We start from the raw sequence: 17,055 nt of genomic DNA, 5'->3' as shown, positions 1-17,055 counted from the left end.
ACTTGAGCCTAGAAATTGTAAACCAGCCTGGACAATACAGCAACACTCCATCTCAAAAAAAAAAAAAAAAAAAAAAGGTTTCAAGCTATGTGTGAGAAGAGTTCACAACAGTCGTGTGGATACACTCAAAACAACTACCCACAAGTTAATAATTACAAGAGGAAAAAATTAGTAACAATACACTTGAGAAACTGGCTAATACTTTAAACAAACGGTAAAAATCAAACATCACCAATAAGGAACAAATTGACATTGTATGTCTCTAGATATAACACCCTGAAAAGGATACTGTATATACATTACCTAGTATTACAGCCAAAAATGCAGTCTGATCTCAAATGGCCCAGAAAAAAAAATACTATGTCGGGTGTGGTGGCACACGCCTGTAATCCCAACACTTTGGAAGGCCAATGCAGGAGGACTGCTTGAGCCCAGAAGTTCCAGGCTACAGTGGGCTATGATCACACCACTGTATTCCAGTCTGGCTGACAGAGTGAGACCTTGTCTCAAAACAAAACAAAAAAAGAAAAAAAACTATATATATACAGACTCACCAGTTTAACATTTTTCACATTTGCCTTATATCTGTCTTCCAAGGAGAAAATGGAATGTTATTTGTATATGACAATATGCATACTTGTTATATTTCACTGAGATAAAGAATAAAACAATGTGGCAAAACAAAGGAAATCTAGGTGAAAGGTATCTGGGAATTCTTTGTACTATGCTTGTAGCTTTTCTGGAAGTATAAAATTATTTCAAAATAAGAAGTTTTTTGAGTTTTTTCTGAGAGAGAGTTTCGCTCTTGTTGCCCAGGCTGGAGTACAATGGTGTGATCTCCAGCACACCACAACCTCCTCCTCCTCCCAGGTTCAACAGATTCTCCTGCCTCAGCCTTCCAATTAGCTGGGATTACAGGCATGCACCACCACGCCCAATTAATTTTGTACAAAATAAGAAGTTTTTAAAAATACACTTAACCTAGAGTAGTTTCAAAGGTGAGTTATTTGTGATAATTCATTCACTTTCCAATAAAAGTTTATTAATAAAACAATGAAGGAAAGATACAAACTATATCAAATCTGTAAGAATACTGAATCTGATCTATTTGCAAATAGTCAAAACTGGTTATATGAATGTAAAAAGTATTGAGTTTTATTAAAAAGCAAACACACCATACTATCTTATACCTATTCTGTATTTCTCCAGGATAACATACAATACTGCAATATTTAAGACAATTACTTTGAAAAGTATTGTAACATGTAATTAATATCTTCCCTTATTATTTCAAAAACAGAAGTTATTCTTATTTAACTTCAATAGAAGCTGAGAGTAAGGAAAAGGAAGTTTTTGAGGTTTACAAAAATCTCATTTTTTTCATGTATTAAATACCACTTCAAATGTTCCACAATATTCACATTGTTGAAAGTATTAACAATCTGCTAACAAGTATAAGAAATCAATGGCTTTCCTCCACTCTAGAGAAACAGAAATGGGATTAAAATATTTAATTCACATCACTAACAAAAACCATAAAACACTTAAGAATAAATTTAAAAAGGGCTAGAACCTACCTGGAAAAAAAATTGAATTAAGTGAAAAAAAGTATCAAAAACATTCCATGACATTGGATAAGACAAGGTGATAAAACTGTCAATTTTCAGAAACTAATACATAAATATAAATGCAATTCTGATGAGAATTCTAACAAGGACATTTGTTTGTGTTTGTGTTTGTGTGTGTGTGTGTGTGTGTGTGTGTGTGTGTAAGACTACATGACTGAGAGTAGCTAGGTATTAAAGAGAATTGTTTGGGATATCAAATTAAAACGGTATTAGCATAAGAAACAGATCAGTGGAGCAGAGTAAATAATCCAGAAACTGATTCCATTACATACATGGGAATACAGCATGTGACAAAGGCAGTCATTCAATTCAGTAGGAGGGATTATTTAATAAACAATAAACTGACTCTGCACTGGAAAGAAAAATAAAATTAGTGTTCCCAACCTTACACAAAAAATTCCAGATTAAAGATGTCATAAAACACAAAATAGGTGTTCAAGAAAATCTAAGAGACTACTGGGAACTCGGAAGTATTAAACATGGACATATAATGCATTTAAACATTTAAAACTTCTGGAAGAGCAAAAGATATCATAAACAAAGCCAACGATCAAAAGATGCACGAAATCACTAGTAGTATAAGAACTGGAAATTATTAATATATTCTTTGATTAATCAATCTCACTCCTAAAAAATTATTTCAGAATATAACTACCAGTATATGAGAGAGAGAGAGAGAGAAAAATACACTATATATCCAGCTACCTATTTACCTAAGGAGGTTTACTGCAGAACGGTTTATAGTGGCAATATTATTGCAGACAAAAGCAATGGCCATCAGCTAGAGAATGGTGGAATAAAGTGCGGTACACTCACACCATGGAATATTATGAAGCCATTCAAGATAATAATATAACTATTCTAACTGACTTGGAGGAACTTCCAAGGGTTAGCCCTGAATGAGAAAAGATGGAGGAAAGTGTGCCTATGATTCCATTTTTGTAAAACAAACAATGATCAAACATTCCCTTACATAAACAGACAGATGTATACATACATGAGCATAGAAAAAAATATGGAAGGCTACCTGCTAGGTGGTTAACATGGGTCTGGAAGGAAGGAAAAGAAGAGGGAACAAGCAAAAAAAAAAAAAAAATTAAGAGATTGTATTTAAAAATAAATGTGATCATATCATGTGTACTATAAGAATTTATTGGCCGGGCGCGGTGGCTCAAGCCTGTAATCCCAGCACTTTGGGAGGCCGAGATGGGCGGATCACGAGGTCAGGAGATCGAGACCATCCTGGCTAACACGGTGAAACCCCGTCTCTACTAAAAATACAAAAAACTAGCCGGGCGAGGTGGCAGGCGCCTGTAGTCCCAGCTACTCGGGAGGCTGAGGCAGGAGAATGGCGTGAACCCGGGAGGCGGAGCTTGCAGTGAGCTGAGATCCGGCCACTGTACTCCAGCCTGGGCGGCAGAGCAAGACTCCGTCTCAAAAAAAAAAAAAAAAAAAAAAGAATTTATTAATGTAAAATTATCTGTATCTGTGGCATTTTAAAAATAGGTGCTTTTAAGATAGGGACAACTGATGATTTCAAATTCAAAGAAAAGAAGCCCATGCCATATAATTCCAGAATTTCACAGACTTATTCCCTAAGAACATTCATAACTGGAAATGAGGGAGCAGGTGGTAATGTAACAACAGTATGTTCTTTCTTCTTTTCTTTTTTACATTTAAAAAAAAATAATGGTGTCTTTATAGGCCAAGAAAACAAGAGCTACAGTAGAAGCTTTCTTAACCAATGACTGCAACCACTGGATTAAACAATACTCTTAATTCCCTCTGTAAAACATACTGATCAATGTCCACGGTATTATAAATACTGTGGGTGACAGGTTATTACTCTAAATAACAGGAACTAGGCTTGCTTTATGTTTACTACGCATCTACTCTTCCAAGTGCTACGTATATGTATCATTCCTCACCATGACCCCGCAGAGTACCCATTTTATGGATGAGGAGATAAAAGCACAGATGTGATAATTACTTGCCCAAGTCACAAAGCTAATACACATTAGAACTGGGATTCAAATGCAGATAGTTTGGTCCCAGCTTCCATGCTCTCAATATGTCTGCATAATGCCACTTCTGCTAACCATGTGAAATGTATCCTTACAGAACACCTTGAAGAATCAGGTGAATTTGTTCCCAAGACTGTTTAAGTCATCTGTACTTGTTATGGTAATGATGTGATTTAATAATGTTATATTGACGGGGCGCGGTGGCTCACCCCTGTAATCCCAGCACTTAAGGGAGGCCAAGGCAGGCGGATCACCTGAGGTTGGGAGTTCAAGACCAGCCTGACCAACATGGAGGAACTCCGTCTCTACTAAAAATATAACATTAGCCAGGCGGGTGGTGCATGCCTGTAATCCCAGCTACTGGGAGGCTGGAGCAGGAGAATCGCTTGAACCCAAGAGGCAGACATTGCAGTGAGCCAAGATCCCAGCACTGCACTCCAGCCTGGGCAACAACAGTGAAACTCCGCCTCAAAAAAAAATAATAATAATATTAAAAAAACTGTTTCCATGAAAACTACCCTGATAAATCTCAATAAGGGTAAGTCATCAAAAAATACTTCTGTCAAATTAAGTGTAGGTAAGAACTATCAAAAGGTTTCAGGGAAAAAAAGTAAAGATATAGTAGACATCAACCCTTGTGTCACTCAGAAACCCCAAATGGAATTGTAGATAACGCATTATGAATACATATGGGGGGGGGGGAAGTACTAATCCACATCCAAATTTCAAGAGAGGTGAAAAACAAATTTAAGTTAACCTTTATCTACAAGAATTTTTATTTTGTGATCCTCAGTTTAATACACTTTTTAAATGACCAATAACCTGCTATTGGTCCCAATCATTTTGGATAAGAGGGCTTCTACTGTATCTTCTTTATGACAAATTTATAAGCATTTATTAAAGTAGTGGAGCAAAGTTCTGAGAAATGTCAAATCTGCTTTATTGCTAAGCTATAACTGTCAAAAATTAAACTGGAAGTGATTTGATGATCCTTACCCATCTTGTGTGGGTGGGTATTCGCATTCTTGTCCTTTGGGAAATACACCATTAGGATACAGGTCACATATTGGAACTGAGGGAGGGTCTGTTTGAACTTTTGCTGTGAGATACAAATAAAGCATTAACTTCTGTAGTTAAAAATAAAATTAAGCACTTATTAGAGTTTTCTCAGTTCCTAATGGTGGTTATATGTTCTGATTTTAAGGAACCTCCTCCTTGCTGTCACAGTTAAAAGCAGAAGATACTTCACGCTGGCCACCTCCTCACTGATTTATTGCTGCTTGGGAAAAAGAAATTTTTAACTCCTCAGAACTCCACTATGTATTTAAACAGTACGTGCCTTGGCAAAACGCACACTTCTAATGTTTTCATCTTCATTCACTATACTAGAGATGGAATAGCATAGAGAGGTTGGCTTTCACAAGTACAAACCAAGTAATAAGAAGTCCTATAGCAATAAAATGAAAATATAAACCTAATATATATTAATAAAATAAGAAAAACTATTATTTCAAGAGTATATTAGGTATAAAAGTTAAGAGCATACATAATCAATTCTGGTTTTCTGAAATCTTGATTTTTGTCCAAGTATTTTATCACTCCAACTTTATCTCATCTACAAATCTGATAAAGATGCCTTTTATATTGTGCATAAATTACATGGTAAGGGACTTAAAAAGATCATTAGAGAAAAAATATACAATTTGTAATCAGAATATCAAAGTTAAAGTCTAGTCTTTACCACTTATTAGCTGTGACTTGAACAAATGGCTAAATAGTACGAATCCTCAGTTTCTTCATCTACAAAATGAACAATCAGATGAAATCCTGGATAACCTTTGAAAATTATAATGTATTACATCCAAGTCATTATATAAAACTGTGAATTATCTGTAATAACCTGTACTATAGTTATCATTAACCATCATTTATAATTTTCCCACTCTATAGATGAGGAAAATGAGGGCAGTGAACTGCCCATGATTATACTATTTGGCTTGTTCCAGAAATGATTCAAGAAGTCTACCAGGATATAAAAAATAAACAAATAAGAGACATTCAAAGTAAATTAGTAAAAACCAAAACAAGAACATAAAATAGTACCTGAAATGAGGCCAATATAAAAACCACAAATTTGGCTCTAAGCCCTTTAGTAGCCAACATTAAAATATATATATATATTATTTGCACAGGCCACAGTGGTTCTGAGAGGAAACAGACTGATACTCAGAAAAAAACACAATTATCCTTGATACTAAGCAGAAAAAAAAAAGGAGTACATCATAAAGAAATATAACGAACAGTACATTCAGCAACATCCTCAGAGGAAGCACAACAAAGGTTAATGGCATCATACTTAAACATCTGTCAGAAGAATTCTATCAAGGGCAAATATAAAACAGTCTTCTAACAACACTCCTCCCTGCTGGTCTGCCTTCAGAAGGGTGCAATTTTAGAGTATTTGGAGAAATAAGTATCTCTTTTTTTTTTTTTTTTTTTTTTTTTTAAGAAATAGGTATCTCTTAATTCATTCTCAGGTAATACTATTTCTCATAGCCAAACTTTTAATAATTTTTTTTAATGAAAAGAATCAGACATTACAGCCCCTGGAAGATTCCTGGAATGCAATTATCCTGTGCTCATCAAATACAGACTCATGGGCACTCACAGGCTACAAGAATAGTTGACATCCTCTTCTTAGAGTAGAAGGATCTAGTAATGATGGATGCCTGAACGCAAAGAAGGCTATCCCACCTCCACCTGGAGACCAGGGGAATCACCACCAAAATTCTGATTCATAAAATTTTAGCCTGAAAAATTTTAAAGGAAGGCATAACCAGACATTCAGTGGTCTACAACAGCCCAAATGGCATCCAAGATTAAAACTTACATGTTGTCATTCTCAACCCAACCTTTCTTCCTCAACACTATGAAATCTCCCTTTAGTCTCCCTAATGTATTTTCAGGCCCCGATGATGTTTGGTTGTGGCACTTACAGAAACTCAAAACAAGTAGGATATTTTATACAAATCTGATAGTACAATATAAAAATTATTGTTAATAATAAAGTCTCACCATATGCACACATTTTAAATAATGGGACTCCTCATTAAATACTCATCAAGAATCTCATAATTTAAAAACTGGAAGGTAAATTACAAACAACATTTACCCTATCACCACAGTGGCACCACTTTGGCCATTCTTGACAGAATTTTTCTTTAAATTATGCAAGTTTTAAATCACAAAACTTTTAGAAACTCATCCCTAACTTGCAGTAAAATGCAACCAATTCATATTGATATCCCTTAGCTGAGTTAATAGCTAAAGAAAATACAGGATTGTCAAACCAGTTATTTTCTAAATAATTACTAGTTTCACTAAATTCTGCTTCTATTAAGCCTAAGTTTATTTCCCTAACATATCTTAGGACCTTAAGAAACTTCAAACCTACTCTTCAAACCTGTCAGTGAATAACCACTTCTTTTTTTCTTTTGAAACAGAGTCTCACTCTGTTGCTCAGGCTGCAGCGCAGTGGCATGATCTCAGCTTACTGCAACCTCCGCCTCTTGGGTTCCAGCGATTCTCCTGCCTCAGCCTCCCGAGTAGCTGGGATTACAGGTGTGAGCCACCGCGCCCGGCCGAATAACCACTTCTAATATATCAATTAACATTAACTTAAGACACTAACGTCCTCTCTTCTTCTTCTTCTTTTTCTTCTTCTTTCCAGTTGCTCCATCTCCATCGGCATCTCCATCTAAGAAAAGACATTTCAAGTATGTGTTCATTTAAACCTCATAAGCAGAAGGGCAAAGAAAGTACAAGAAGACAAGTATTTGTTCTATTCAATAAATGAATAAACATTAGTTTATCTTGTTTACATTTATTCTTTCACTGAAATAAGACATAGGAAGCAGCTGCCAGGTGTGGTGGCACATGCCTATAGTCCTAGCTGCTAGGGAAGCTGAGGTGGGAGGATCACTTGAGCCCAGGAGTTGGAATCCAGCTTGGGCAACATAGTGAGACTCCATCTCTAAAAAATTTAGAAACAGGAAGCAATAGTTTAGCAAGTGGGAGGTAACATGATCTAGGACTTACGCAGGTTGAACTATATGAAAATGCCAATACTTGACCATTTTTGACTTACAAAATTGCCATTTCTTTTCTTTTCTTTTTTTTTTTTTGAGACAGGGTGTAGCTCTGTTGCCCAGGCTGGAGTGCAATGGCACAATCTCAGCTCACTGCAACCTCCGCCTCCCAGGTTTGAGTGATTCTCGTGTCTCAGCCTCCCAAGTATCTGGGATTACAGGTACATGCCACCATGCCTGGCTAATTTTTTGTATTTTTTTAGTAGAGATGGAGTTTTGCCATGTTGACCAGGCTGGTCTTGAACTCCTGACCTCAAGTGATTCGCCAGCCTTGGCCTCCCAAGTCCTGGGATTATAGGCATGAGTCACCATACCCAGCCTCAAAATCACCATTTCTTATGTTCAATCTTATGAAATTATCAGAAACCTAGCAAGCAGAAGAGAACAGCAGAAATACAAATATTAGGCTAGGTACAGGGGTTCACACCTGTAATCCTAGCACTTTGGGAGGCTGAGGTAGGTGGATCACTAGAGCCCAGGAGTTTGAGACCAGTCTGGACAACATGGTGAAACCCTGTCTCTACTAAAGTACAAAAAAATTATCCAGGTGTGGTGGTATGCACCCATAGTCCCAGCTACTTGAAAAGCTGAGATGTGGGAGGATCACCTGAGCCAGGGAAGTCAAGGCTGCAGTGAGCTGAGATCCAGCCACTGCATGCCAGCCTGGGTGATGGGAAGGAAATCTTGTAACCTAACAACAACAAACCCAAAACACAAATATTGCTGACTTACTCATTATGGATTTTTAGATCCAAAAACCTAACAAAAAGCACCAAAAAAAATAAATAAATAAACAAAAATTATAATTCACATATCATGCACTATTATGTTAACAGTAACTTTCTTCATTCTATTAAGTGTTTGTTGGGTTCTTAAGTGCCAGGCAATAGGGACAGAAAAATAAGACAGTTTCTGTTCTAGAGAAACAATAGTTTTTTCCAGACTAAAATTGGTTATGTATCTTGAAGTATTTGTTTTAGGTTGTGACTAGTGTATGTAGCACTATACTAGTGTATGTAGCACAACCTAAAACAAACACTTCAAGATACATAACCAATATTAAACACACACTAAAAAATCTTTCCATCTGTGTGACCCTGGGCAAGTTATTTAGTCTCTCTCTACCCTGGTTTCTTCATCTTTAAAATGGAACAAAAAGGTCCTTCATGGATACTTCCATCCTTTTGAGGCTAATTACCTTATTTAATGTCCAATGTCTGTATTCAGTACAGAAAAACAGCCACCATTTATAGACCTTTGTGCCAGGATGGCAGAAGAGCCAGGATCTGAATATTAATCTGTACATGTTTATAGTTCCAACCATTATACCATGTTGCAATTTGTGCTTTTACATGTCTTTTCTTCATAGTATCCCAGCATATTCTTCATAGGCAGAGATGGTTGTTTTTATTTGTTTTTCTGTGACAGGGTCTCCCTCTATTGCCCAAGCTGGAGTGTAGTGGCAGGATCACAGCCCACTGCAGCCTCAATCTCCCAGACTCAGGAAATCCTCCCACCTCAGCCTCCTGAATAGCTGAGACTACAGGCACGCACCACTATACCCGGCTCATGTTTTTTAATCTTTTGCAGAGACAAGGTCTCACTAAGTTGCCCAGACTGGTCTCGAATCGCATTTCAGCCTCCCAAAGTGCTGAGATTATAGGCATGAGCCACCAGGCCCAGCCAGCAGAGGCTGTGTATGTTTATTTGTATTACTACTATGCCCAAATCAATTTATATCTGTTGAATGACAACTGGAAATCCATACTACAAAAAAAAAAAAAAAAAAAAGTCTCAAGCTTTTAAGCTTTGCCTTGCACTATCTAGAAACATTAACTCTAAATGAACCATAGACCTAAACGTACCAGCTAAAAATTTACAAAACTTCTTGGAGAGAACAGAGAACATCTTTGTGACCTTAGAGACAGCAATGACTTAACTTTTTAGACAGGACACAAAAAGCACTACCCATAAATTTAAAAAATAGAAAATTAAAACTGTCCTATAAGCAATACCATTAACCAGGTGAACAGCCATCCCATAGAAATATCTGTAAAACACATTATCTGATAAAGAACTTGCATCCAGAATATACAATGAACTATTACAATTCAATAGGATGACAAATAACCCAATAAAACATGGACAAAAGACGTGAACAAACACTTTACCAAAGAAAAAGGAAAGAGCAAATAAAAACATGAAAAGATGCTCAGTATCATTAGGGAAGTGCAAATTAAAACCACAATGACAAAGCACTACATACCCGTTATCAAAGACTAAAATTTTAAAACAGACACATACCAAGTCCTTACAAGGATACAAACAACCTGAAACTCTCAACCACTGCTGAGAGGAATGCAAAACAGCACAGCCACTTTGGAAACCAGACAGCTTCTTATGAGTTTAAACACATACTTACCATGACAGGCAACCCAGTCCTATTTACCCAAGAGAAATGAAAACATATCTACACATAGACTCATATGCAAATGTTCATAGTAACTTCATTCACAATAGACCAAAACTGTAAACACCCCAAATATTGTTCAATGTAAAAGGGTAAACATATCAGGAATACCACTCAGCAATAAAAACGAATGTGCTATTGATATATGCACAACTCAATGACTGTCAAAAGTACTATGCTATGTAAAACAAGCCAAACACACAAAAAACTACATACCAAATAATTCCATTTATAGGATACTGCAGGAAAGGCCAAAACTAGGATCAGAAAATGTATCAGTGATTGCCAAGGGTTATGTATAGTGCAAGAGAACCGACTACAAGAGACACAACTTTTTCCTGGAGATGGAAATGTTACATGGAAATGGTCTGTATTTTAGGTTGTGGTAGTAGTTACACAACTGCATACTTTGTCAAAACTCGCCAAACTATACACTTAAAAAGGGTGACAAAGTGCTGTTATCACAGCACTTTGGGAGGCTGAGGCAGGTGGATCACTTGAGGCCAGGAGTTCGAGACCTGCCTGGCCAACATGGTGAAACCCTGTCTCTACTAAAAATATAAAAATTAGCCGGGACTGGTGGCGAGCACCTGTAATCCCAGCTACTTGGGAGGCTGAGGCAAGAGAATTGCTGGAACCCAGAAGGCAGAGGTTGCAGTGAGCTGAGATTATGCTACTGCACTGCAGCCTGGACAACAGAGTGAGACTCTATCTCAAAAATAAAAAAAAAAGAAGTGACTATTATTTTAGGGAAATTATATGTTAATGAGCCGGACTCAAAATGTATTGAATGAATTGCCTCCAGCACATTGTCAGATGCCCACAGGGTCAACTTTTTATACCAAAACCCCAGTTTCCAATTCAGCACATCTAAAATTAAACTTAGTACCCTCTGCCTGCAAATCTCTCCCCCAATGTCTAACTGGCTCTTTCCCAACTTCACCATTTCAGCCAACAGCACCAACATTCTGCCATCCAAGCTCAAACTCCCAGAGTCCACTAATGCCTTACTCCTGCTCCCACAATGCAAGTCTCCAAGTCTTTTGAATTCTGCTTCCACAGTACGGTTCAATGGATCCATCCTCTCCATGCCTATTTATGACTACCAGTTTACATCTTCATTACCATATGCCTGGGCTATTTCTAAGAGGCCTCCAAAATGATCTCCTCATTGCCTTTCCTACACACTTCCTTCTCCTAAACAACCCTGTGTATCAATAAAGCCTAAATTATTATTTCATAACATTCTTTTTTGTTAAGAGACAGGGTCTCACTATGTTACCCAGGTTGGAGTGCAGTGGCCAGTCACAGGTGTTTTCATAGCACATTGAAGCCCCCATACTCAAAGATCCTCCCATCCCAGCCTCCCAAGTAGCTGGGATTATAGGCACCAGCCACTGTGCTTGGCTCATAACATTTCTTAAAAATCCTCCAAGGTGGCCGGGCGCGGTGGCTCTCGCCTGTAATCCCAGCACTTTGGGAGGCTGAGGTGGGCGGATCACGAGGTCAGGAGATCAAGACCATCCATCCCGGCTAACATGGTGAAACCCCATCTCTACTAAAAATACAAAAAATTAGCCGGGCATGGTGGCAGGCGCCTGTAGTCCCAGCTACTCGGGAGGCTGAGGCAGGAGAATGGGGTGAACCCGGGAGGCGGAGCTTGCAGTAAGCCGAGATCATGCCACTGCACTCCAGCCTGGGCAACAGAGCAAGACTCCATCTCAAAAAACAAAACAAAACAAAAAACCTCCAAGGCTCCCTCAGTCAATCACCTCATATGGCAAGCTTGTATTATCACAATGCTTCAAATGCTTTCTTAACATTACCCCAACCCAAAATAGTTTTTTATTTGGTTTTACTCCAGTTTTATTCCTTCCAATGAGCCTTCCTTCAGCATTCAGCCCACAATTATACCACCAAATTTCAATAAATTTTATTACAGGTACCCAAATACCCTCTCACCTCTAGGTTTTGTCTGTCTACCATATCCTTAGTTTTCTTTTTTTCTTATTTTTTGAGACATAGTTTCACTCTTGTTGCCCAGGCTGAAGTGCAATGGCGCAATCTCCACTGGCAGCAACCTCCACCTCCCAGGTTCAAGCGATTCTCCCGCCTCAGCCTCCCGACTAGCTGGGATTACAGGCACCCACCACCACACCCGGCTAATTTTTTGTATTTTTAGTAGAGACAGGGTTTCACCATGTTGGTAAGGCTGGTCTTGAATTACTGACCTCAGGTGATCCACCCACCTTGGCCTCCCAAAGTGCTGGGATTACAGGCGAGAGCTGATGCACTTGGTCTCGTTTTCCATTAGGAGAAAGACTTTGAAACACTACCTTTCAATTTCCTCAAAGACTTAACAACAGGTAAGTAGTATAGACTGACTCTGATTACTGAAATAACTACAAATACTCCTAAAATCCTCTTTAACACATTGAAGATTTCCAACCTGACAGGCAACTTTGTAGAGATGTAACAGAACAAGATACACTTCAAGATTAGCACTGTGATTTTTTTTGGGGGGGGCGGGGTGGGGGGTGGTTAGAAATGGGGTATCACTATGTTGCCCAGGCTTGTCTGGATTACAGGCATAAACCATCACACCCAGCTAGTATTTTTTAACTAGCCTTATAGGCCCAGGAAGCATTATGATATTGTATACATAGTGGGTCTACAGCAACCTATTATATTGCCTTGAATTTACAAAACATTTTCTTGTGAAGAGCTCAAAATAAGTTCATAATCTAAAGCATAAGCCAATGTAGAATGGAGGTTTAAGGAAGAGGAAAAGCTAATAATTCCCTTGAATCTTGGCACTTTTTTCCACCAAATGTTCACTATAAGCTTCTTGAAGGCAGAGAACATATCACTCTAAAGGAAAACAACTACTCTACATTACCCTAACACAATAATTAAAGTACAGCCCCAACTAACAGTTAAAGACCTAACCCCAGGCTGGTGGTGCTTGAGGTGGAGCAGATGTTCTCAGCAGTAGGCAACTACAAATAAAAAGAATGGGAAAGCCCCATTTTTCCTCTGCCAAAAGAGGGTGGAAAAAAGTAAGTTTTCTTACCTGTCTCTTCCTCCACCGTTTTACTGATAACATCAATTAGCAGCTGCTGTCTTAAAAAAAATGTTTATTGTACCCAAACACCCACAAGGAGTTAGGGTCAAGGAATTTACAATAAAACTTAGTGCACTCCTATATGATCCTTTGCAAATGAAAACAGGTAATTTTGGTATAGAGAGTAAAAGGAACAGGCTGGACACAGTGGCTTAGGCCTGTAATCCCACCACTTTGGGAGGCCGAGGTGGGCAGATTACTTGAGGTCAGGAGTTCGAGACCAACCCGGCTAACATGGTAAAACCCCATTTCTGCTAAAGATACAAAAAAATTAGCTGGGCATGGTGGCAGACATCTGTAATCTCAGCTACTTGGGAGGCTGAGGCAGGTTGAGCCTGGGAGGTTGCAGTGATCCGAGATCACACCACTGCGCTCCAGCCTGTGTGACAGAGCGAGACTAAGTCTCAAAAAGGAAAAAAAAAAAGAGACAGAGAGAGAGTAAAAGGAACAAACGTGCAGTCAGGCACTAGGTTTGAAATTCTGGCTCTATTCTACGCATAGTAGCTGTGTCACTTTGGGTAAATCATGTAACTACCCCTTCCCTATCTGTAAAATGAGATGGCTGGGTAAAGCCATGAGAGGCTGGGTAAAGTCAAAATAAATAGGAAAAGATAGTTCATTACTAAAAAACAAAATGAATATATAAGCACAAGTAGGTTACTTTGCTTGACTTTGTGAGGTTAAAATGTGAATGTATGTGAATATAACCTAGGAAAGTATTTAGTACATAGTAATTCTTCAATAACTATTAGTTAAATAATCCCTCAATCTTACTAATACTCACTACTTTGCCTTCTACCAAGTATATTTTTAAAACTTGAGATCTGTCCTATCCGAACAGCTAATTAACACACTGAACTTTTTCAAGACTTATTAATAAACACCTTTTCCTTTTTAATCTGTGACATTAACTGAGGCTCTAACAAGTGATATAGAGAAAAGACTATATGGGTAAATTTTGATGAAGGAATATCACATTTTCTAGCTTTTCTTTTCTTTTCTTTTTTTGAGACAGTCTCACTCTGTTGGCCAGGCTGGAGTGCAGTGGTGCAATCTCAGCTCACTGCAACCTCCATCTCCCGGGCTCAAGCAATTCTCCTCCCTCAGCTTCCCAAGTAGCTGGGATTACAGGTGTGTGTCACCACGCCTGGCTAAATTTTTTTTTGTATTTTTAGAAGAGATGGGATTTTCACCATGTTGGCCAGGCTGGTCTTGAACTACTGACCTCAGGTAATCCGCCCGCCTCGACCTCCCAAAGTGCTGGGATTACAGTATCAACCACCACGTCCAGCTACATTTTCTAGCTTTTCTAACCACAAAGATCAAATTAACCATTTACCGTCATCATCTTCATCTCTTTCTTTATCTTCCAATGCTTGTCTTTCCAACTGTCTTGCTACTTCATCCACTGAGGCTCCTGATTCTTTATCAGGTTCCTGTTCCCCTGCTGATCAAAATAAAATAGCAGAAATCGAATCTACTACAGACACTTTCCCACCAGAATATGCTCTAATGATCTTGGAAAACTTACAAATCCTTTCCTCAGGAAACAAAAACAAACATTATTGTGAACATAACAGAATTCGTTTAATGACAAAAATCTTCCATACGTACACAGTACTATCCATTCATTAATTTACTCAACAAAATATCCATTACACACACTAGCAGCTAAAAGATAAACAAAAGTGTGAACTGGTCTCTATCCTCAAGTAGTTTAACTTGTAATAGTGGTCAGCTATTAGACTCAACAAATACTTAAATACCAGATAGGTAACAGCAGCCTGGTTTCATGAAGAAGAATATCACGATGGGCTGGGTGAAGTCAAAATAAATAGGCAAAGATAGTCCATTACTAAAAAAGTAAAATGCTCAAATATCTAAGCACAAGACCAGGCCCCTGCTCTGGAAGTGATTATAACCTACCTATAGGAGCAATATGTTACATGTATTAACAGTAATAGTATCAGGTAGCACGAAATGAAGTGACATTCTGGCTATTGGAGAGAATTCATATTAAGAAATACAACTGTTAAAAATACATTAGGATCAGTCAGCTGAACACCTTACGAGATGAAAAGCAGTGTTTGAATTTCACTCGAAATCCAGGAACAGCCACCAGAGTAATAAATTTTGCTCTGGAAGAGTTCCAGCAATGCTACAACTCTCCTTCCATTCCCATCTAATCAAAATTTCAGAAAGATGAAGATTAGCTCTCTTTGACCTCTCTCAATTCCATCTTAATCGCCTCCGACTTCTCCATTTTTCTGTTTCTCTGGGGATTTTAATTAGAAACAAGTAAAAATAATTTTTCTTAAGATGAAGGAACTTGTGCAGCAAAAACAGACTTCTGAAAACATTTAAGTTCCTAGCTCATAATATCCAACTGTAAACTCTCAGCAGTTCTCCTTGCCTTACCAGTGGATTTAGAGGTTAAGACCTGAGAAGTTCCATTCTGAGCCACAGAATATCCTATCTGCACTGCGTGCAAGTGGCATCTAAATTCAGGTCTCAAGGCCCTAAAGGTTGGCGATGCTATGGGATTAGGTAGGTGAAAATTCGTATCACCACCACAAATTCTGCAATTAATGACACGAGTGCGCGAGCATACACAGATGTACACACACCCCAAAAGTGCAGGCTGCAACAACCACTTCAACGTGAACCGGGATAGTGGGGGGAGGTGTGCTCTCCATTTTATTTGCCCACCCCACCCCCACCCCCAAAGAAAATATGTTCTAGCTTGCTCCAGCAAACCAGCAAAGACGCGGCAATACGGGTCAGAATTGGATTTTTGAGGCGGCGGCCAAATCGCGCAAAAGATGGTAGGGCTGTGCTCTGTGCACAATCTCAAGACCGTGCCACAATATGCGTGGGAGCTGAGTTCTGGTAATACAGGGGCTCAGGCCCAGAGACCCCAGAGGTACCACACGCCAACCTCTGGCACTTTTTTCTCCCCCACCAGCTCTCTAGTCCCACAGGAGGAGATGACGCCTCTTCTCAGACTGGGAATCTACAGCCCGGCTTTGCCACTCTGTCAGGCCTAAGAATCAGTCTAGTCTGGGGCTCCGGAGCCCCGTCCCGGCCCCCTCAACGGGCCTGAGCCAAACCGTTCAGCCATTCCCGGAGGGGACTGGGAAAACATAAAACTCTCTTTACCTGCAGAAGCCCCTTTGCTCTTCTTCTTCTTTCGTCTTTTTTTCTTGGCTGCTTCCTCAGCCGTAGAGGCAGCTCCTTCTTCCCTGTCGTCTGGATCCAGGTCGCCATTCAGGTGGCTCCCGGAGGCCGCTGCCTCTTCCACACCCGCCATGTTGCTCGAGAGAGCGCGAGGGAATGAGACAGAGCGGCGAGGACCCGCTCCTTCTCCACCGCCTACACCAACCACGCCGGAAGCGGCTCTCGATGGTAAGGTCGCAGGGAATGCTGGGACGGCGGAGGACTCAGCTGAGGGTGTCGAGCTAGCTTCGGGCCGGGCGTGCTGGAGTCTCGGCTTGGAGCCCCTCCCGGCGGGAGTTGACTGGGGCCAGACTCGACTGCTTCGTCCGGTGCCTCGGGCATTCCCAGTGCAAATCTCCTTGCGCAGGGTGAAGTTTAAAGGGGAGCTTGAGCTCTAGAGTCAGCTGGAGATGCCTGTGGGGGGAGGGGGGCAACCCGCAGGAGC

The 17,055-nt window shown here is 39.4% G+C and overlaps 1 protein-coding gene across 4 annotated transcripts in view; it reads right to left on the bottom strand.

Annotated features, from left to right (window-relative positions):
* Positions 1-16,830, bottom strand: part of METAP2 (methionyl aminopeptidase 2) — a 41,332-nt gene extending 24,502 nt beyond the window's left edge. Inside the window, exons 1-4 of one of the 4 annotated variants that reach the window (XM_025401634.1) lie at positions 16,554-16,830; positions 14,734-14,841; positions 7,344-7,409; positions 4,649-4,751 (exon numbers count right to left, since the gene is read on the bottom strand). In XM_025401634.1, coding sequence (XP_025257419.1) covers positions 4,649-4,751; positions 7,344-7,409; positions 14,734-14,841; positions 16,554-16,704 — 428 coding nt within the window. In that variant the 5' untranslated portion in view covers positions 16,705-16,830. The remainder of the gene's footprint in view (positions 1-4,648; positions 4,752-7,343; positions 7,410-14,733; positions 14,842-16,553) is intronic. The other 3 variants (XM_025401635.1, XM_025401636.1, XM_025401637.1) reach the window with 3 other exon arrangements.
* Positions 16,831-17,055: the final 225 nt, after the last annotated feature.

Source organism: Theropithecus gelada, chromosome 11, assembly GCF_003255815.1.
Source record: "Theropithecus gelada isolate Dixy chromosome 11, Tgel_1.0, whole genome shotgun sequence".
Classification (NCBI taxonomy): Eukaryota; Metazoa; Chordata; class Mammalia; order Primates; family Cercopithecidae; genus Theropithecus; species Theropithecus gelada.
This window is presented reverse-complemented; position numbering and strand designations above follow the sequence as displayed.